The sequence below is a fragment of the Micromys minutus genome, assembly GCF_963924665.1.
Source record: "Micromys minutus genome assembly, chromosome: 32".
Taxonomy (NCBI): domain Eukaryota; kingdom Metazoa; phylum Chordata; class Mammalia; order Rodentia; family Muridae; genus Micromys; species Micromys minutus.
Genome location: NC_137967.1, coordinates 26,574,390 through 26,596,665, shown reverse-complemented (window position 1 = coordinate 26,596,665; position 22,276 = coordinate 26,574,390). Strand labels below are relative to the sequence as shown.

The following is a 22,276-nucleotide window of genomic DNA, read 5'->3' as shown; positions in this document are numbered from 1 at the left end:
ATGGGATAATCGGGCTCTTTTGAGGGTTATGCCATATAGCTCCAACTGGCCTGGAGGTCACTATGTAGACCAAGATGATGTCAGTTTTACAAAGATAACCAGTTTTTGCTTCCGGACTGAAAGAAGGTGCACTTTCACCCGTGGCTAAGCCTTTTGTTCTTTATCACAAGACCAAGTGTTTCCCATTCAGGGCCAGAGATACAAGATACTCAAATATGTCACACTGATTAGGAACACACACTCTCAGTGAGGGTGTTTTTGTTTTTTTTCCTTTGTTTCCATTCTCTGTGAGGGTGTTTTCTTCTTAATTCTCTCTGATTAGAGAGGAAGGGGGAAGAGGGGAAGGGAGGGATGGAGATAAGGGGAAGATGATGGAGGGTAAAAGCGAGGGTAGTTTAAAAAAATCAAGTATAAAAATAAGAATCTTAATACGTTTTAACAACCCTGCTATATCCACCTTATTCCCTTTCATATTTTCAATCTTAAGAAAAAAGGATTATACTTTTATATTAGCCTTGTAAGAGGGTCACAGGGTTTGGCGCCCAAGCTCATTTTGAGGCAGAGGTTCATCCTCAGATACTTTCGACCTCGTTCATTTCTTACTAGCTACCTAGAAGCATCCTGGCAGGATAAAGTAAGACTCGCTCTGGCCGCTCTATTTCTTCAGGGTAGGAGGGTAGGGAGCCTAAGAAAGCCTTGAACGTGGTACCACTAGCCCCAGAACCGCATACTAGAAATTGAGCAAAGCAAATCTTCCTTCTTAGGAATCCCTTCTCTACAGAGACCAATAAAAGAGCCGCAGAAACACAACCATACGAGCATGTCCTTCATTACGTCACGCAGTTCCCAAAACTCCGGCGTCTACTCCTCGACTCCCCCTAGGGGCCATCTTAGCCATCTCCCACCCTCGATTCTCATTGGTAGTTAGACCTGCTTGTTCCCGTGGTTGCTAGCAGCAACGTAGGTGGGGACAATCTTGGACACTAAGATACTTCACATCCGCTTCCGCTCGTCCTGCGGAAAAACATCTGATTTGTCCGTCCAATGATGAATAAGAGGTAGGCGGGACTTGCTTGGTTCAGACCAAACAGATGCGAGCTTGTGCAGCAAGGGCGGCGGGACAGCCCCTGCAGCGCGGCTCGGGCGCCCCCACGTCCGCTTTGCGTCCTTTCCCTGGCGCCGCCCGGCTGGAGTCCGGATTCTGCCCGGAGCTCGCTGCTGCCTCATAGAAACGCCAGGGAGCCAAGATGGCAGCTGCCGACGGCGACGATTCGCTCTACCCGATTGCGGTGCTTATAGATGAACTCCGCAATGAGGACGTTCAGGTGCGCGGATTCTTCCGTTAGAGTGTGTGGGGGTAATCGGGGACTGGGTTCTTAGCGGAATGCGGGAGCGATGGCACTGGGTTCTCCGGGAGTGGCGGAAAGCACTGGCGACCAATCAGAATTCAGATCTTATCTTTCTTGATGGCAAGGTTCGATGAGATGGCAGCTTTCATTGGGTGCCCGGCAAGCGGAGGGCAAGCCTTGAGGGTCCCACCTGAGTGCGCGCGGCAGTCCGGGATCTGGGCCTGAGCAGCCCGAGATAGGGTGGCGGTCCTGCTGCCGCCTGCCAGTCGGTGATTGGCGGCCGACTCCGAATGGCTCCCTGTAGGGAATCGACCGATGCGCGTGACCCGCAGAGTAGGGGAAGCCTTTAGGGGTCCTGGCGACCAGGGTAGAGTTACCATTGCTTTTAGTGTTGTTTGTTCGTTTGTTTTTACTGGAATGAGTGGGGATTGATACCGGACTCCTATCCATTCTTTACCGACTTCCGCCTTGCATTTTGGGGTATTTCTCCTGAAGGAGGACGGAGGCCATGAAAATAGCCTCTCCAGAGATTTAACCACCCGTATCTGGGATAGGTCACGTGCACAGACCCACCTGTTCTCCAACATTATCCCAGGCTGACCTGCCAAGCGAGCTGATGGTTCTGGTTCAGGGGAGAAGAAAGAGCCAGGGCCCCTGAGTCGGACTGCTGTGGGTTTGAAAAAAGAGGTCAGACCTCAAGGCCGCATCCTCTTACCTGAGGGTGACCTTGTGTACTCATTATTTCATTGCCCCTGGCTTCTGTTTTCTACAAATACCATCTAATAATAGCCCTGGCTTCCCTCGGTGGCTGAGGAAAAGTAGTAGAATAAAACTGGCTGTTTGTAAAGGTACCATAAATGTTAGCTATTATTTGGGGTATGGCTATTGTGGTACTATTCCACGGCCTTCTACTTTTCCTTTTATATAGAATTGTTCACGCTGCACTCGGTCAACTTCCTGAGCCTGGACCTATCCTCTAAGTCTTCCGTATTTTTGTCTGACTCTGGTTCCATTGTCGACCAGGCTGAATTTGTACTCCTGGGTCTTGCACTTTTTGCAAATTGACTCAGGCAGTCTGTGCTTCTCTTCTGTTAAATGGGAACAATTGACTTTGAGCATACTGTATGAATTTATGTGCCTGTGCTCTGTAAACACATGCAAAGAATGAGGAATGTTTTTGGGGTCATAAAAGAGACCAGAGCCTGGTATGATGGTGCATGCTAGTAATCCCATCACTCAGGAGGTAAACACAGTGTCAAGCCTAGTGTGGTCTACATAGTGACATTGTATCAACAAAGAAACCGTCTGATTGCTCTACAAAGGCAGGTGTGAAATAGGTAAACAGAGCTAAATCTGCATATTACCACATGTAAGAAACATGAAACCTGTCAATGTTGAAATAGTGCAAAAGCAAATGTTTGTTGGGTCTTTCTCCAGAGTGGTGTTCTAGATACTTGTGGACGACTAGGGGCAAAAGAACAAAACTTGCCTTAAAGGAATTTACCTTTTAGTAAGTTGAGACAGATAAATAGGTATTATGCTGACTATGGAAAATATTAAGGAGAAAATAGGAAATGTAGGGTATAATCTTGTTGAAATTTGAGACAGTACCTGTTTGTGGAAGGAGTCATTAGATTGTGGGCAGAGTGTAAAATCTAGGTAGTTGAATGAGGAATTAGGCCAGTTGAGGGAGGCTCCTTTCAGGATGTAAAGTTTAAAAAGTTGGAGATGATTCTAGAAAGAGGGTGTGTATGTGTGTGCACGCACATGCACATTGGCTATAGTTCTGTTTTTTTTTCCCCCCAAGGATGTTTAGTAATGTCTAGGGATGGTTTGGTTGTCACAGTTGGGAAATTGTTGCTGCTTTTAGTAGGTTGAAGTCATGTATGCTGTTAAACATGATTGCAGTATATAAGACAACCTTGGATAGAAACAAAAATGTCCCACTTAAAAAAGAAGATTTTAGTGCTAAGGTTGAGGGAAGCTGTTGACTGAAACGCCGACTCAAAGACAATAAGGAAGTTGCTTAGCTTAGCTCAGTGTGCCAGTTTTATCAGGGTTCTGGAACAAGTTACCATAAATTTAATCTAAACAGCATAAAGTTTTATTACATTTCTGGAGATCAGAAGTCTCTCAGATCTTGCTGGGTGAAGATGACTTCATGACAGCAAAGCCTTGAATTAGGCAACAGCTTTCAGCCACTTTACTCCAACATTCACAGTGCCATCTTCCTGGTGTTCAGGACCCCAGTTTCTAGACGTATTTCCACAATGACCATGTGGATAATCAGACGGCTTAAGTTCTGCTTGGGAATCCACTGCTTTTCAACAGAAAACCTGTTAATATATGGTTTTTGTAGAAAACCTCAGAGCAGAGTGCAAATATCTACCCAAGCACATAGGGAACAAAGATCTGTAGACAATGCATGCTGTTATTACTGGCATGAAGATTATGAATGGAAATGTGGTTGTTCCTTGATACCATCCATTGTCCTTAGGTCTGCTGCTCACTGCCCACCTGTTGTCGACCTGGCCCATGCATTTCCCATATTCTAGCTGGGAGAGGAGAACAAGCATGTCAACAATTGAGGCAAGGATGTTGACAAAGTCGTACAGATGTCAGCAAAATACAGCCTCAGTACCATAACCATCCACAGCCAGCTTTTGCAAGTAAAGTTTTCCTTGAGTAAAAGCCGTGTTAGTTTGTTTGCATAATGGTTTCTTCCCATCACAGCTCTTGTGCTGTGAGCACAAGTTGGTTGATTCAGAGACTGGCCTGTGAGGCTAAGAACATTTACCAAAAATTTAAAGATCAAGATTTTCTGGGTACTCAACAGTTCACTGAGCACCTGCAGGCTAACTGGATCTCATATTTTGACACAGTTATGGAGCTAGGTAGAAAAAAGCACCCTGTGGAAAAAAAACAAACTGACAGGGAGGTTGTCACAATCATCTGTCAGGGTTGTACTAGCTAAGTGTCTCTTTTCTGAACCTCAGTTTTGTGTAATAGGGAGGTATGGTCACACATACATTGATAGGGTCGACACAATCAAATATGAACCTGGTATGTAATACTTACAGGCAGACAGTGTTTGCTATGGCTGTTGTATTGAATCACCACAAACAGGGTGGGTTAAAACAGCAAATGTATCCTCTCACTGTCCAAAACACCAAAAATCAGAAATCAAGGTGTCAGCCATCTTGGGTCCTCTGAGGTTCCAAGGGAGGTCTGCCCCATATGTCTCTCTTAACTTCAAGGAACAGTTGGCAATTTTTTTATGTTCTTTGTCTTGTGGATATGCTACCCCAATCTCTTCCTCCGTTTCACATGATCATACCTTCTGCAAATTGGCTTCTCCATTTCTTTTATGTATAAAGATGCTCGTAGAGTCTAGGACGAACTTTGAATGGAGAATGGAGTCCTCCTCACCCTCACTACTAGCAAAGATCTTTTTTCACATTCACAAGAACAAGGTGTAAGGACTGGTATGTGTCTCTCACATGTAGTGGTTGAAAGAACAGACTGTTTGCCCTCTGCTCTCACCCACAGTTGAGAGAGCTCTGTGATCCTAAAAGGTGCATGATTTTCCTACTGGCAAACAAGCATTCCATTGTGCACCATCCCCTACCAGCCAGTGTTCTGTACTATAGAGAATGAGAGATCCCATAGTTGAGGTCTTATTCCTAAAAATGTTCCTTCAGATTCCAGTTGTTCGCCCTAGGTCCTGTGCTTCTTTACCAGCTGGCTGTAAATCTAAGTTCCCACAAACCCTGTTTGGTAATTGCCTGGGTGGGGGAAACAGAAAGGTTTTCTTCATTCTTGGCCACTGCAGCATTCATTCCTCTAGGGTATGTGACAGAAGCCATTCTGAAATGGTATTTATAGCTTACAATCAGGATACATCATTTTTGGCTAATACAGGAAAGTAAGGTATGGGGAGGATAGGGCTTTCTGTGATTGGCTTTTGGCAAGAGAAATTCTGGCTGTTATTATCTATGTGAGGGGGAAGCTACAAGCCAGAAACAGTAATCAGTGTAGTCACTGATAATTGGATACTAGCCCCAGAAAACTCAGAATACCCAAGAAACAAGTCACAGATCATATGAAGCTCAAAAAAAGAAAGGCCAAAAGGTGGAAGCCTCAGGCTGTAGGGGGGGAAAAACAACAAGTGTATTGCCCTCACTCAGAGTGGGGTACACCTAGACCTTAAATCATTACTAACTCAAGAACTAAGAAGATAGCCTTGTGGCAATCTTTGGTATTTAAAAATCATTATATCTAATCTATACACATCAAGAAAACTTTGACTATTTCCATGTTACGTTTTGTTTTACATGTACTTTATGCTTATGGTAACTAGTAAGATTTCAATGCATACTATCAAACCTTTAAAAAAAATCAAGTACTGACAAAAATATATTCATATAGTTTTATGCCAAAATGCCTTTAAAAATCTGTACATGTATTTCTCTTTTTTAAATAAAGTTGTAAAAGAGACATCAAAAAAAAAAAAAAAGAAAGAAAGAAAGAAAGAAAGAAAGAAAGAAAGAAAAGCAAACTAGCCCTTATATTTTGACTCCAGTAACAACAGAAGTTATGTTGCTTCTGGGCAGCATTATTCATAATCTTTTATAGGAGAACTTAAATTCTCCATCTTTTATGTATGTGACCAGGTCCAAAATAAGTAGAAATCAATGCTTAAACACTGTACAAAAGAACCACAAGACAAATACTTTGTACTTTCCTTTTCTGAGGGTTCAAAAAGCAACTTTAGAGATTTTGTTAAGTCTCCAGGCTTATTACTCTGTTCTTTACATTAAACAGATCTTGTGTGTTTAAAAGGGAAGAAAAGTAAGAAAAGAAAAAGAAACAGTAAGCAAAACATGTTTACATGGAAATTGAGTATATACCTTTTTATTGTCATATTAATTATATATAATAGGGGTTTCATTATGAAATGTTTCTGCATCTATGATGTATTTTAATCATGATCCTCTCTGTCCCTGGCCACTCCTACTGTTCCCCTTCTTCTGACAGTCGTCTTTCTACTTATAGTCACCTTAATTCGTGTTGCTTATAGGAGCAGCAGTAAGGGGGTGGTGGTTTGATGTGGTCTTGCTATGTATGTAGTTCAAGCTGGTTTCAAACTCAAGGTTCTTTCTGTCCCAGTCATCTGAGTGCTCAGATCACAGGGGTGCACCACTATGCACAGCTGTTTAATTCTTGTTTTTCAGGACAGGGTCTCACCCTGTAGCCCTGTTGTATTCTTAAGGTAATGTTAGATTGTTAGTTCTTGTTGCTAATGTAAGCCACCAGTCCTGGGTTGTTGGTTTGTTTCTTGAGACAGGTTCTCTTAAAGCTGAGGCTGGCCTGTGACTTTGTATGGAGTCAAGGATGGCCTTGAACTTACGGTCTTTCTGCTTTCCTGCCACCTCCTCCCAACGTGTTATCTGTAGTAGTGGGGCAGTGGAGCAAAGAGGAAGGGTTAGGGGACTAGAGTTCAGTTTTAGTCTAAATTTGGAAAGTTCAAGGGAAGTTCTGTCTTCCATTGCTAATGTTAAGAATTTCTTCTAGGAATACAGAATTGATTAGTTGGATTTTACTATCTACTGTTGATCACTGAGCAAGTTTTCCAGGGATTGTCCTAATGGTTACAGAGCTATGGAACTCCTTTGGTTGCAAAATCTCTAATTTCCTACCTCTCTTTATCTTTTCATTAGCTTCGTCTCAATAGTATCAAGAAACTCTCCACCATTGCCTTGGCCCTTGGGGTTGAACGGACCAGAAGTGAGCTCCTGCCCTTCCTTACAGGTAAGCATTGGTGGGGCCCAGATGTAGGGAGGACAGTTGGGTGTTTCTTGCTAGTGAGCAGCATTCCTCACTGTAGGCTGATACGTTGTGAGCGTTCCCTGTGCCACTGTGGCCTAAGTGTAGTCCTCTAAGGGAGTGACCTGGACACAAAGCAATAAGACCTAGCTTGAGTCACAGCTTCAGTTGTTAGTGGTGACTTTAGATAAGTTTAGTAAATCTTTTTTTCTTCATCTCTAGAATGAAGATCCACTCTTTGTTATTGATTTGGGCATTAAAGAGCAATAATCATTAACTTTTACTACATAGCTGTCAGATGCCAGCTGCCCATGTCACTGAGGCATAGAAAGAGAAGTGACTAATTTCCATTAGGTTTTTCTGTTTGGATGTGACTAAGAGGTTTCATATCGGGTTCCATAGTCAGCAGAATTGGAGTCCGATTTTACATCTTTCCTGACTTCCTGTGGTATGACTTGGACAAGATACTTCACATCTGGCTTTTGGTATTGCACTCCGAAAGCCATACTCTAACCAGCTGCCCTCGTTTCATTGTCAGTATTGTTCTCAGCAACCATGCTGGATTACAAGGGGCAGAAGCGAACTGAACAGATGTTTCAGGGAATTATTCTTTTTTCTGCAATAGTTGGGTTTATCTACAGGTACATGGCAGAACAGTTCTGTGGACTGTCTACATGATTATGGTGGGATTTGCTTTCTCGTGTTTGCTGACACATCCTCCGTGGCCTATCTACCGCTAGCATCCCCTGATATGGTTACCTGTTCAAGACTTGGGCACAGAAGACAAGAGATCAGGGGACAGAAAAATTAAGAGCATGCTAAAAATAACTGATTGGGACTTTCACGATTCAGCACCTGCTTTTGTTTTCTGTAAGATTAGGTGAATTGCTTTCATAACCAAAACATGAACTTAAACCACCTACGTTCTTAAAGTACAGCTGTGTGGAGATCTAGTCGTCCTGGCTTCATTTCTAATCCAAATGTATTTTAAGTTACAAGTATTTTATACCATTTCTTCATAAGCTTGTTATGGAGAACAGGAGATACACGTATGCAAAGGTTCTTTCAGGTATGTACCTAATGCATAAACACTTCATAACTCCTAAAAAAACAAGTATTTCACATCACCCTTCAGAGGGTTCGTGAGTAAGACAATCATGATTCTGTAACTTAAATCAAGACTAAGGCTCCTGTGAAGGTTGGTGGCAGGGCAAGGTGTGGGGTAAGTGAGCTCGATTAGCTCTTACCGAGTCCATTGTATGAAGGTGCACATCACTTAGTACAGTGTGGGCCACCTTGCCAGATGTCTGCTGACATTATTCTCATGTTACTCCTACTGTTGGAACTAAAGAATCTAAGTGCTGTCACAGACAGAAGTGGATGACCTAGAAAAAGTAAGTGATAGGCCAAGGTGTATTTGGCAGCTGAAGCTGGGAAGATTCAGTGCCTTGTCACATACCACACAATGACAAGGTGTGACTGCACACAGCATCTGACATTAGCATATGGTACCAAGTCAAGTGTCTTCCTTTGAATTGTAAGAGATACTCAAAAGCTTTAGGCTTCTGAGACAGGGTAGCAGAATGTTGTGTAGAACAGTTACGTTCCACGAAAAATTGATGCAGGAAGAAAAGACCTGGGTTTGAAATGAGCTGCTGTAGTCTTGTCCTGCTAGGAACCTGAGAATGCCCCCTCCCCATGCGCCAACCCTTCTCTAAAGGCTGTTTATAGGAAGTGTATGTGTGTGATTCTGAGGGGACTGAGTTGTGCAACTGAGAATAATCAATGTAAAGGACTAGTTAATGAAGCTGGAGTGAAAAGGTTATCAGGATTAGGGACATCAGGAGAGCCACTTACGGCCTTTTACTGGCATTCTGTACCTCATGGAACCTCTGGGCTTTAGTGTTGTACGTGGGTATGGTGCTGAAGTACATAGGAGTGAGATGCAGAAACAATGTGTTTACAAAGTGTGTAAAGGGAAGCGAGATGCTGCGAAGTCGTGCCTGAGAACAAAACCCCTGTAGTCAGGAGGCCCGGGTTTAGGCTGGGTTTGCTGTTTTCCTTGGATTGTAATATCAGAAATCATATGGTGTGTGTGAGTTACTATATCAGTTCACTAAGTTAGTAGGAATATACTAGCCAGGTGTATTACTTGAAAATAGTATTTTTTTTTAATCCAGAAAAGAACTTTGGGAGCCTGGAAGTGTAGGCAACCAAAGATCTAAGAGGAACTGTGATTCAAGCAGATTTATTTTTGAGCTCTTGGATTCTAAATAATGTCAGATTTCTTCTACTCTGAGCTCAGATACTGTTTAGAACAGCAGGGGCAGACATATTTCCAGAACAGTGATAGTTTTTCGGCAAGCATGAAGGTCTCTGAGCTCATATCTATAGAACATTCAGCTACTTTTAATATACTCTTTTAAAGATTTACTTATTTTATGTATGGGTATACCCTGTCACTCTCTTCAGACACACCGGAAGAGGGCATCAGATCCCATTACAGATGGTTGTGAGTCACCATGTGGTTGCTGGGGATTGAACTCAGGACCTCTGGAAGAGCAGTCAGTGTTCATAACCTCTGAGCCATCCCTCCAGCTCCTCAGCTAAGTTTCCTGAGGGAAAATCAACAAACTTAGTTTTCTAGAGACAAAGACCCCAGACTGGACATGTTCAACAGCTGTGTTTTTGCTGTTCTTGAATCTGGAAGTGTGAAGTTGAGTACCAGTAGCCTTTGTCCAAATTTCTCCAGAGGCTGTTCTGCTTGGCTTCATCATGGCAAGTCCACGGTAGAGAAGGCTAAAATGCTGTACATTCCTCCAGAGGTCAGTGTTTCCCTCTGTAGAGGCGGGGCTTGAGAGAGAGGCCTTTGAGTTAGGGCAGTGCACTTAGTTTCCCTGTCACTTCATTCATTCACATACCATTCTGGCTGTGAGGAGCAGGAACACATCAGATCTAGTCTTTTGATCAAAGCTCCTGATTAGGGTACTTGGTAAACATGGTAGTAGGGGGAAGGAGTAAACTCAGGAAAAGGGTCTGACCTAGTCTAGGGGCTTCTGGAATCTGCAGGAAGCAGTAGCTGAACCAATCCCAAAATTGTAGACTAGAATTTCCTGGCTGAAGACTAGTTTCTGAAAGTGAGCTCCTGCATATTTAAAGTTCCACTAAACATCCTGTGCTGCATTCATGTGGTCTTTGTCCTTGTTGAGAGGAAGCCAAAATTGGGGTTAGAGTACTTGTTCTACTCAGTCACCATCTCACACCTACCATGGTGAGAAAAGGGCAGGTATGGGGCTTGGCCTACTCAGCTCACCAGTAGAGGATGATGAGGAATGGCAGGTTGGGAGTGCTGACAATGAGGAAGCTGAGTTATTGGTTTGGCTTAAGTTTTTAATGGACTTGGTCTTTGTCCCACAGACACCATTTATGATGAAGATGAGGTCCTCTTGGCTTTGGCTGAACAGCTGGGAACCTTCACCACTTTGGTGGGAGGACCTGAGTATGTGCACTGTCTGCTGGTGAGTGAAAGTTTTGAAGTCTCTTAATGTTCTTCTTCACCTTGGGGTTAGAACAATGGTTCTTCCTATGGTCACCAAGAAGTAGAGGATTTAGGAAGGTTGGATATTACTTCAGAATTGGTCACCTTTGGATCTAACTTTAACTCAGGTCAGTAGTGTCATTTAATCTATAGTTGCCATCCATTCTGCATACCTGACCACACTAGGCTTGGTGGCACTCCACCTGTAGGACTCTGAGTTTGGGTCAAGCAAGATTCTATTATTTATTGGTGTGACTTTAAGAGTGCAGACCTTTCTGTCTGCCTGTGGAAATTGGAGGCCACTGAAGCCCCCTCTGATAACTGACTTAGATGCCTGCAAACAGCACTTGGCCTACAGTGAGTGTTCAGTTTGGGTGGTTGCCATGGGTGGGTAAGATGTGTCATCTACCAGTTTGGATTGGAAGGCTCACTTGATGGATGAACCACCTAAAATACCAGTAGGTAAAACCATCTCAACAGGGACTCCTAGCTAGTAAATCGATTGTCTAGATTGTTTGATTGTCCCAAGCTTTACCATACTGTTGAGTGAAGGCTGGCAACACAGACAGAATCTGATCTTGACAGAACCTGCTATGTAGTGAAGGAGAGCCAAGGGATGGATCTTTTACATCTTGGCTATTAGCAGCTTAGGCAAACTGCATAACCTGTATACTTTGGATACCTGCTCTTTGATTAATGAAGACAGGTATCAAAAGACTGTTTTACAGACTCATATAGAAGCAGTAATAAAAAGGTGAATAATACAGTGGCCTTGCCTGAAACCTAGTTCATGGGTATTGGAGCCCTTAATGTTTATTATCCATTGAGAGCTACATACACACACACACACACACACACACACACACACACACACACACACACACACACCAGCCTCCTGTAGAAAGCTTGGTATCATGAGGATGGGGGTGGGGAAATCAGAGGAGTTTATGGTCAGGCCATGAGGTGGGGTTCCACAGCTGAAACAGTAAGGAAAACACTGGCATCTAACCTTATGTTTTCATCACAGCCACCCCTTGAGTCACTGGCCACAGTGGAAGAGACAGTAGTGCGAGACAAGGCAGTAGAATCCTTGCGGGCTATCTCTCATGAGCACTCACCTTCCGATCTAGAGGCTCACTTTGTACCTCTCGTGAAGCGGCTGGCGGGTGGAGACTGGTTCACCTCCCGCACCTCAGCCTGTGGTCTCTTCTCAGTTTGTTACCCCCGAGTATCCAGTGCCGTGAAGGCAGAACTTCGACAGTGAGTTCTCATTCCCATCACCTTACCTAACCTTCCTCTAAGCCTCAGCCCCTTTAGGTCTTCCCAGGACCTAATGTCTAATGTCCTTGACGTCTCCCTATTCCCTCAGTTCTCAAAGAGGCTTGTACTCCACAGTGATCACTGGGCATCATACCTCGGGTGAATTTGCCGGGTCTGCCTTCATGCAAATTATTCTTGCCATTAGTTAGACATGTGGGCTTGGAACAGAGTATAATACAACAAACAGTGTCTGGTATTATCTGTAGCCTGCCCCGTGGTTTAGGCCCCTCATTTGCTGAACTGCCTTGTTGCTCGGACCTATTAAGCCAAAGATTCTGAGTTGTTACTTCATACTACTGACTTATAGCCATATATATGCACATGTTGCATGTCTGCATTAGTCTTCTGTGTATCTCTTAATGAGGAACTTGTTCCTGAGTGGAAGACGAGTCACTGGCACGTTAACAGTCATCAGTTTCGTACTCTTTGACTGAGACCTCAGGTCAGCTTTGTGAGGTCTTGCTATTGCCATTGGTCCATTTATATAGCTGAGATGACAAAGAAGTCATGAGTTGTATAAAGTCACCATTGTCAGCACCAGAATTTATTGCAGACCCAGCAGTGTTCTGCCGTGCTGTGACACCAGCTGTAAGGGCTTTCTAGGATTATAAGTCTGGGCCTCAATCCAATCCCAGGTACTTCCGGAACCTGTGCTCAGACGACACCCCCATGGTGCGGCGGGCCGCTGCCTCCAAGCTGGGGGAATTTGCCAAGGTACTGGAGCTGGACAATGTCAAGAGTGAGATCATTCCCATGTTCTCTAACCTGGCCTCTGACGAGCAGGTAAGTCAGTCACCAGCTCTCACTATGCCCTTACTAGCTTAGGAAGGGTTGTATCCTTAAGGCTCAGTGGGCCTCTCTCTGCTTCTCTACCCACCCTGTATTTTCCCCAGGACTCGGTGCGGCTGCTGGCAGTAGAGGCATGTGTGAATATTGCCCAGCTTCTCCCTCAGGAGGACCTGGAGGCCTTAGTGATGCCCACCTTGAGACAGGCTGCTGAGGACAAGTCTTGGCGTGTTCGCTACATGGTGGCTGACAAATTCACAGAGGTAAGGTGACATAGTCTCACAGGTGGGGACACTGAGGCTATCTGGGGGAAGGAAGGAGCAACATGTAGGAGCCCACATGCTTTTTTTAAGGACAGCATAGTCCTGAGTCTTAATGGGCAACCTGATGATCTCCGAGAGCCTGTCCTGGATGTGATTCTAATCAGTGCTGTGATGAGAATGATTCTGAAGCCAAGTTCCAACTTCATGAAAGCATTTTCCTAGACTCAGAACTTCCCTAAGAAAGACACAGCCCTAGTGATAGTTGTCAGCAACCACAAGCTAGTCAGATCACGGACAGGTAAGTAGAGATTCTAGAGTCAGATATTTGCACATATTTCTGACCCTCAAGGACCAGGCTAAAAGTCAGCCTCAATAGAAAGTGCTGAAGGGGGCTGGAAAGATGACTGAATGGTTAGGAACACTAATTGCTCTTCCAGAGGTTCTGAATTTAATTCCCAGCAACTACTTGTTGGCTCACAGCCATCTGCAATGTGATACCATGCCCTCTTTTTGTGTCTGAAGAGAGCAGCAGTGTACTCAAATACATATGAAAAGATCATTTTTAAGAATTAGTTCTAATGACGTGTGTTGTGAGTTGTTCTGTGTGCTTGATGGCAGTGAGAAGAGGATGTGGTGCTCTAACTGGTTATGAGAATGAGGTAGTGGCAGTCAGGTAAGAAGTATGTCGGAACAGAGACAGGGCTCTGCAGAGGACGGAGGATGCATTCATGTCTGGATGCTGAGATTCAGCGAGCAACGGGGCAGAAGTCATGGACAAGAGCTCCTCATTGTGGTGGCTAGTTTTCTGGTGTCTGCTGGAAGACTCGGCCCTAACTATTGTGTATTCCTGGGTCTAGTAAAGTTGTTTAAGACCTGGCCATGTAGAAGTATGTGTGCCTGTGAGACTTTGTACCACAGTTAAGGCAAGTCAGGCCTCTAATCTGCAAGGGAGCAGGCTTCCACTGCCTTGGAGGACAGGCCTTATGGGGTATGGAAATAATAGTCTTGTTCACAGCACACAGCAAACGTTCATAAATACAATGTAAAGCTCTACAAGATACTTACTTCTTTATACTTTTAGTGGTAGAGTCATCCTGCACCCAACTGTTCTTCCAACAACAGGTTGAAGCAGACTCACCTACATCCTTCTTCTGCATCCTTGTTACTGGCATGTGTTTTGGTTTTGGTTTTTTTTTTTTTTTTTTTTTTTTTTCTCTTCACTGTTCTTAATCATTTTAATTGCAAAAATGATACCAACTTCTTATATAGCTGGCTTAGTAAACTACAAGTATGTTTACATATTTTCATGTTAGATGAAATCAGGATGAACAATAAATGGAGAATTCCTGTAACCCTCATTTATTTCTGAAGAAGTGATCATTGAGGTGACAGCTTCACTGGTTGGTTGTGTCTTCGTGCTGGGACTATGTCCCTTCTGCTGTGTCCTAACCTCATTCTGGTGTTTTGTCTACATTTTTGCATCTTCAGCACTAAGTGGCTGCCAAACTCTTCAGTTCTGCTCCTTTTCTCTTTGTGTGCAGCTCCAGAAAGCAGTGGGGCCTGAGATCACCAAGACAGATCTAGTGCCTGCTTTCCAGAACCTGATGAAAGACTGTGAGGCCGAGGTGAGGGCCGCAGCCTCCCACAAGGTCAAAGGTTGGTGCTGGCAACCAGAACACAACTAGATGGGTGGATTCTTAAGAGGCAGAAACGGGCCCAGAGCATCAAGTCTCACCAGTACCTTACTGTTCCTGCCCACAGAGTTCTGTGAAAATCTCTCAGCTGACTGCCGGGAGAATGTGATCATGACCCAGATCTTGCCCTGCATCAAGGTAATAGAGTGTTTGATGGTAGGATTTGAGACCGATAGAGATGGGTGAAGATTTGGCTTTAGGTACAATCATATCCAGGCGAAGTTTGTTGTCCTTTTGGGATGCAGTACCCGTTTAACAGTCATGGATTGGGCTGTAGGCAAAATCTGAGGGCGATGCTTACTGCTCAGAGAGCAGAGTCCTTTATCCACAGAGCTTTGGGGAATGGAGCAGTGGCCTAGGGTCTGGATTCACATAACAAGTAATTCCTTGTTGATAATTAGTGCAGTGCAGCCCTGAGATGCCCCGTGTGTCTGTGGGGCCAGTTGCCATTAAAGTGGATTTCTGACCTTGGTTAACTCTTCCTTTTCCGAAGGAGCTCGTGTCAGATGCCAACCAGCATGTCAAGTCAGCACTAGCTTCAGTCATCATGGGCCTCTCTCCTATTCTGGGCAAAGACAATACCATTGAACACCTCTTGCCCCTGTTCTTGGCTCAGCTGAAGGATGAGGTAAGAGTGGCAGGAACGTTTCCGAAGTCAGTCACATTTTTCAAGAGTATAAAATTTTGGCCCCACACTCCACATTCCCTGATTTGCTGAGTTGATGACAGGCATAAATGTCTGCTTGTTCGCTCATTTTGTAGGGCATTGCTTCATGTGCCCTTAGTTTTGCACTCATCCATTTTTTGAGTGTTAAGTACTTGAACAAAGACCAAGACAGTGGTGATCCTTAGGGACCTACAGAGTGTGCCAGTAGAGAAGAACAGATGGATAAATTGTCCCATACTTTCACTCAGAAACTGTAGGTACTGGGAGAGGTGGGCCATGGTTTGAAGCTTCAAGTGCTGTAGACACTAGAATACAGTGACTTGAACTTACTAATCAATAAGTTATGGTTATTCCTCTCACATCATTCCAACTGGTCCTGTTGAGAGAGATTAACCTTGCTGGCCTGGCTTTCTTGGTCTGAAGCCACAGCTGTAATTTGTCTCCTGGCCAAAGGAAGGTCCCATTGAAATGGCTCTAGCTTGTATCTTCTACATGCTCCACTGGCCATAGCCTGTCTGGTCATCATACCTGTGCAAGTGACCCAGACTGTAGAGAACAAAAAGAGGTCACTGTAGTAACAGTTTATGGAATTGGATTTAAATCTGTAGGCAAGGGCTGTAACTATAGATTAGGAAAGTATAGCCAGTGTTAGGGAGAGATAAGAGAGATGGCCAGAGGTCCTGAGCAGCCAGACTAGCGTGATACTCACTGGCATTCTTTAGTGAGCGCTTTGATAGAGATTACACAGTGGCTAATTCTATGATGGTGCATGCAGATTTGCCCCCTTTCCCAGGCTGGTTCAAAGATGCCTCATATGCCATTTCTATTCAAGAAGTCATTCTTCATAGGTGTGTGAACTTAGTTGAGAGGTCTTAACATTCACAGCTTTGGATTTTGGCTCTAGCACCACAACAGGGGCAAAAGGCTCTTGGATCTGTGTTTTGAGTTTTCCAAAGAAGTTGCTTTTCATGGCCAATGCGACCCAAATCCATACATGTGTTCCCATACATGTCCCTGCCCTATGGAATGAGTGTGAATGGATACATACATAGAGTTAATACCTGTATTCAGCTGCCTCGGAGATTTGTCAGATCTGTCCCAAGGTCTGGGGCTCCATTACAGTGAGAAGAAATGAGAATGGTAGAGAGAGAATAAGCCCAACATATTCATTCCAGAAACTAGATACTTCTTTCAGTTTATCAAGTGGCTCCCATTTCACTTTGCAGAGCCTCAGCTACTCTTGAGACTAGGTGGATATTTTGTGTTATGGGACAGTTCCCAGAAAGGAGCTCTTGCCTATTTCTTTCTCTCTTCATTTGTTCTCTCAACCTCGCTCTTTTCTTTTCAAGTGTCCCGAGGTGCGGCTGAACATCATTTCCAACCTGGATTGTGTAAATGAGGTGATTGGCATCCGGCAGCTCTCTCAGTCCCTGCTTCCTGCCATCGTGGAACTAGCCGAAGATGCCAAGTGGCGAGTGCGGCTGGCCATCATTGAATACATGCCTCTGCTGGCTGGACAGCTTGTGAGTGAAGACCCAGGTTTTGCTGGCCCTGAAGTAATAAGGGTGTAGGGTTATAGTTATAGCCCCAGTACCAGGGCTATGTTGCTGTAACAAGGGACTTGAAGCTGCCCCTTGTAGGCAGTGACGTCTGCCCATGGAGGGTGTACTCTTCTCTGGAACTAGGTTCATAGCAAATGAATGGGTCTCAGTCAGAGCAAGAACACTAGCAGCTCAGTGGGATTGAGACTTGTGTGATTATCTGGGACCCGGCCTCCCTTTCATCCTTCCTCTCACTGCCTCAAGCCCTTACCAATTATTTTTCCCTGCAGGGTGTGGAATTTTTTGATGAGAAACTTAACTCTTTGTGTATGGCCTGGCTAGTGGATCATGGTAAGTTCCCCCAGCAACACAGCAGGATGGGTTAGCCCCAAAGACAGGTAGATGAGCTAGGACATTCTCCTGCTGTCAGTGCTTATGTGTTAGAAACCATAGAGCAAGTAGATTGGGATTGAGGTTGTGGGTTTATTTTGTCTGCTGAACCATGACCTTTCCGCCCTTGTGAAGCATGTTCCTTGTTTTCTATTATGTGGTTAAAAAATTTTTAAAGTTACTGTTTTCTCTACTAGGAAGTTTTAGCTAGTATTCATTAAATATTTTGAAGTGTAATTTTTATGAGCAAGAACCTTCTGAATAATGAGGCAGGTGGTTCCTGCCTCTGTGGGTGGCCAGAAGGTGCTGCATGAGAAAGAGAAACTGGGTAAAGCATAGCAAGTGCTCTTTTCTGTTTTGCTGAATTTGCTCATGTGTGTGTAGCTGTTAACGCCTTCCTGGTCAATCTTTCACCTTGAATCACCTCCCTTGCTCTGTCCCCATTGCAGTCTACGCTATTCGTGAGGCTGCCACCAGCAACCTTAAAAAGCTAGTGGAGAAGTTCGGGAAGGAATGGGCCCATGCCACTATCATCCCCAAGGTCTTAGCCATGTCTGGAGACCCTAACTACCTGCACCGTATGACTACACTCTTCTGCATCAATGTGAGCACCCCAACTGCCTGTAGGTCCCAGGGAATGGGAGTGCTGCTGATATGAAGGTGGAGGAATGCCCTTTGTCTACCCAGATGTTTGGCTTGGGAGTAGAAACATGACTTGGTGCTAGGGATGAGTCTCTGAGGACTTGGGCTCCCATTTGAATCTGCAGTATTTGATTCGGCCACTACAGGGCTAAGATTGCATGGTGAGAGATTCAAGATTGGAGTGTTTCTATATGAGAGCAGCAGCCTCATAATCCATGCACCTCTACTGGTTAGGAAGGAGAGCACATGTGTTTGTGTCACACATCATAGGACCTAACCAGTTTGTACTTTGGTTTTCTCACCTTCTGAGATTTATGTTGGTGTTAGGTAGGCTGTAAAGAATAATGTAATAATAGAAGACATAGAACAATTGTGACTCTGTATCAGAATATACTTACTAGTTTTTAGTAGCATTTTATTTATACTGTTTAGCGAAAGGATGGGTTAGAAACAATTTTAAGTAAACATTTTGCTTATTTCCTCTGGTACAATTTTGAGTCTCCTCTGTGAAGGAGGTATTTCAGGGGTTAGGATTCTAGACCTCTCAAATGGTGTCTGAAACATCCCCATGAAGAGATGATTTTGGAACTGCAACAAGGTTAACTCTCCCCAGAATGATACTTCTAGACCAAGATCCTTCCATGCTACTCCTGGGTCCTGAGGATGACCCAGGTATCATATTTGGAAAAAAGATACACGGGGGCTTAGTAGTGAGCCTTACATGATCATTCTTCTGCCATTCACTGGTCTTCAGGTGTTGTCTGAGGTCTGTGGGCAGGATATCACCACCAAGCACATGCTGCCCACAGTTCTTCGTATGGCTGGGGACCCAGTCGCCAATGTCCGCTTCAATGTGGCTAAGTCATTACAGAAGATCGGACCCATTCTTGATAACAGGTGAGATCTGGGGGTTCTAAAACATCTTAAAATGTTTAAAAATGGAGCCCTGGGTATGATTTCTTCATGCTTTGTGACCCTTGCCTGTTTTTTTCTCCATAAAGTCTCTGTTTTAGAGTAAGAATTAATTTCCCCAGAATAGAATGGAAAAGAGGGTGATAGTTATATAAAAACAGGAGATTAATAGAAATAAAATTAGCCAATTTTTATGTCGTGTTTTTATCTAAAAATACATATAATGAAACATGCTTAACATTTCTAATGAAACTATTAAACACTGCCCCAGGAAGCTTTGGGAAATATGTAGTCTTCATGCCCTTAACTTATGTTTAATATGAGATCGTTATATATCAGCAGAGTTTTAGTAGGAACTAGCCTGGAGATGCAGAGTGCTTGGCTAGCCCATGCATCCTAAAGAACATAGCTGTGCAGCCCAGGTCTACCTGACACATAAATGAGAAAGAGCAGAAAGGACCACAGGGACAGGATATTTCTTTCTCACTGGAACATTCTCTAGAGCATGCAAAAAACTCCTGTGTGTGGAACTGTAGGTACCATTCCAGCTTGATGGACAAAGGTCTGTCTTCTAAAAATGGATGGGTCAGTTGGATGCCCACATAAACCCAGACAAAATTTCTGCCTCTGCATAAACAAAATAGTTTTTGAGCTAGAACCAAGATGATAAATAAAACATGTAGAAAATGTACAAGAGTGTCTTTTTGTCTGTTAAGATGTGAAAGGAAGATTTCAGAAGGCTAACCTGAAGTGTGGAGATGTTTCTGTATAAAGAACTCCTCTAATATCCTACATTTAGGAAGATAAAACATTCCTATGATACACATGGGAAGGAGACAGAGGAAAAAAATATTATATATATATATATAATGTTTATATATATAATATGAATATATAATATTCAAGTGGGAGTATGGGAAGCTGAGAGGTGCAAGTAGGGTAGAGAGAGGGGAGGGAGGGAGGTAGTCAATATGGTATATGTGAAAATATGAGAATGAGGAAACCCGTGCTTTTGTGTTCATTTAAAAGTAGCATATTTACATGCTCAGTGACTAGGTGCTCAGCAGTAAAGGCTGTCAGGACAGCACAGGTTATAGCTTAAATACTCTGCTGAACATCGTGCTATTGGAAACTGGTACTGCTGGTAGTTTAGAAAGCTGAACATTTTAACTGGAAGGATGCAGTTATCCAGATGTAGACACTGAGCCAGCCCTTTAGCTTTTAAACAGATGAGTTTCCTCCACCCCTTGAAAATGTGGTGGCCTTATATATAATAGTCATAAGAGAGAATCACCCAATGCTGGTACAGAGCATGTTGTGGCTTATTTACAGTCTATAGCACTCAGTTCTGAGATAGATGTCTGTTTTAAGCAGCAACATAGATAATTGTGGATGATGTCTTAACACCATATTGAGGGAGAAGCTAGACCCAGAAAATGAGTCATTTATATTGAGTTTAAAATAATTAATATGGAATTAATATGCTCAGTGGTCAAGAGTACTAGTTGCTCGTGAGTGAACCTGTACTGACCTCATAGCCTGCGTACTTCTGAAGTCTCAGGCTCTCTCTCTCTCTCTCTCTCTCTCTCTCTCTCTCTCTCTCTCTCTCTCTCACACACACACACACACACACACACACACACTGCCTGAGGGGCAGGGAGAATGAATATCTGGGTACACAGCTGCCTGTATTCCCAGCACTCTGGTGGTTGATGCAAGAGGGTAAAGAATTGTAGGCCAGTGTGGGGTGCATAGCTTGAGATCACAAAGACTTACAAAGTAAGACCTGCTTACCAAAAACTAACAAGCAAAGCAAGCAAGCAAACAACAAAAGCAAAACAACTCTAAGTAATAGAAATGGAGGTAGTGGAGCTGTCTGCCAACATTTGATGCCTCCACAGCCTTTCTCTCTAAAATCTGCCTTTGTTGGAGGATAGGCAGATTCCTCTGTCTCCTTACATAAAGAGTCCCTCAAAACTAAGAAGCCTTTGATCTTCTTGCCATACCCATTTACTGGCCCTGTCTTCTAGTCTTGGCTTATCTGGGGAAGAATCTAGAGTTATGTATCTTTGCATATACTAGGCATACAATGCCTCAGTTGCTAAAGGACTCTGTTTGTTCAGCCTCAATATCTGTGGGCTTGACTTTCTCAAACTTATTTACCTCCTGTGCTACCCAAGAGCTTTCCTTGTTTAACTTTTTGATTCCATACCAAGGGATCAAAGATTAGTCGTGCATATGCTTGTGTGTGTCCTTGATCTATATTCTGCCTTATGATTTGGTGTGTTTCTATTTTGATACTTATCTACACGGTAGCCCTCTTCCTACCTGTGGACACTCACCCACTCTAGCTCAGCTCACTGTCTTCTTTTCCCCTCACTTTCCAGCACCCTACAGAGTGAAGTCAAGCCCATCTTGGAGAAGCTGACCCAGGACCAGGATGTGGATGTCAAGTACTTTGCCCAGGAGGCTCTGACTGGTAAGAGCCTAGGAATGTAGAGCCTCTTGCAGAAGGGTGGATTACACAGTGTGAGGGCTCCTAGAAATGGGGCAGCACTCAGCAGTGTGGTTGGTTCTAAGGCCTCTTGTTCTTGTTTCCCCAGTTCTCTCTCTTGCCTGATGCTGGAAGAAGAAGCATTGCCGGCCTCTGGTGTCCGCCCTCCAACCCCCAGAGTCACCCCCTTAGGGATGCGGTGGGGGCAAATGACTGTCGCTCCCTGTGCATGGTCTGATCCCAGGCCCCTCCCCCAGCACGGTTCGGTTCCTCCTCTCTGTAGCCTGGGAAGACTTCTCTGTCCACATCCCAAGAGGCTGGGGCAGTACAAGTTGGGCAGCACAGCAGCCTGAAAAGGACTGGTTGTTACTGCCCATATTGGAAGAGATTGGAGCATCCTAGGTCACTGGCTTTTTGCTGCTGTAATGGGGATCCCTTTCCCATCTACTTAACCACCACCCTTTCCTAACCCTAACCATGGTTTTTTTGTGTCAATTGTGCCATTTTTATTTTATTCCTTTCCCTACTCTTTACATGGAGAAATAAAGATGTAGAGATACTTGATCTTCTAGTCTTAGTAATCAGAATGGAGGAAAGACCACTGCCTTGTGGCTTTTTCTCTGTACTCTAATCAGAAGAGTGAGGACTTGGGTCCAGCAAGAATGCAACAGGAGACACAGCAGTGTATCCAGTGACTGCTCAGGGCAATGTCCTGGGATGCAGTTCCGGTTTTCAGGCACCAGCAGAGCCGAGTTCTCGGGTTTGTACAGCATAAACTGGGATGGCACCTGTGAGTGTGAAGCTCCCCACTTGCTGTGCAGTCACTTAGGCTGGTGAATCTATATGTATCTCTG

At 44.1% G+C, this 22,276-nt stretch overlaps 1 protein-coding gene and 1 pseudogene across 2 annotated transcripts; both read left to right on the top strand.

Annotated features, from left to right (window-relative positions):
- Nucleotides 1–1,173: 1,173 nt before the first annotated feature.
- Nucleotides 1,174–21,986, top strand: PPP2R1A (protein phosphatase 2 scaffold subunit Aalpha). Its single transcript, XM_080908987.1, has 15 exons — nucleotides 1,174–1,325; nucleotides 7,070–7,160; nucleotides 10,593–10,693; nucleotides 11,741–11,973; nucleotides 12,669–12,816; nucleotides 12,927–13,082; nucleotides 14,624–14,738; nucleotides 14,844–14,914; nucleotides 15,270–15,404; nucleotides 16,793–16,966; nucleotides 17,275–17,335; nucleotides 17,824–17,978; nucleotides 18,771–18,913; nucleotides 21,316–21,407; nucleotides 21,532–21,986. Exons 1-15 carry the CDS (start codon nucleotides 1,248–1,250, stop codon nucleotides 21,546–21,548), a joined length of 1,770 nt encoding a protein of 589 aa, XP_080765113.1. The 5' UTR covers nucleotides 1,174–1,247; the 3' UTR covers nucleotides 21,549–21,986.
- LOC308414027 (signal peptidase complex subunit 1-like) lies at nucleotides 7,731–8,125 on the top strand (annotated as a pseudogene). The gene has a single exon. The product of its transcript is annotated as a signal peptidase complex subunit 1-like (transcript).
- Nucleotides 21,987–22,276: the final 290 nt, after the last annotated feature.

Coding starts and splice junctions, on each gene's coding strand:
- PPP2R1A (XM_080908987.1), top strand. CDS start 1,248: ATGGCAGCTGCCGACGGCGACGATTCGCTCTACCCGATTGCGGTGCTT. Junction 14,915..15,269: donor AGATCTTGCCCTGCATCAAG/GTAATAGAGTGT, acceptor CCTTTTCCGAAG/GAGCTCGTGTCAGATGCCAA. Junction 18,914..21,315: donor GGACCCATTCTTGATAACAG/GTGAGATCTGGG, acceptor CTCACTTTCCAG/CACCCTACAGAGTGAAGTCA.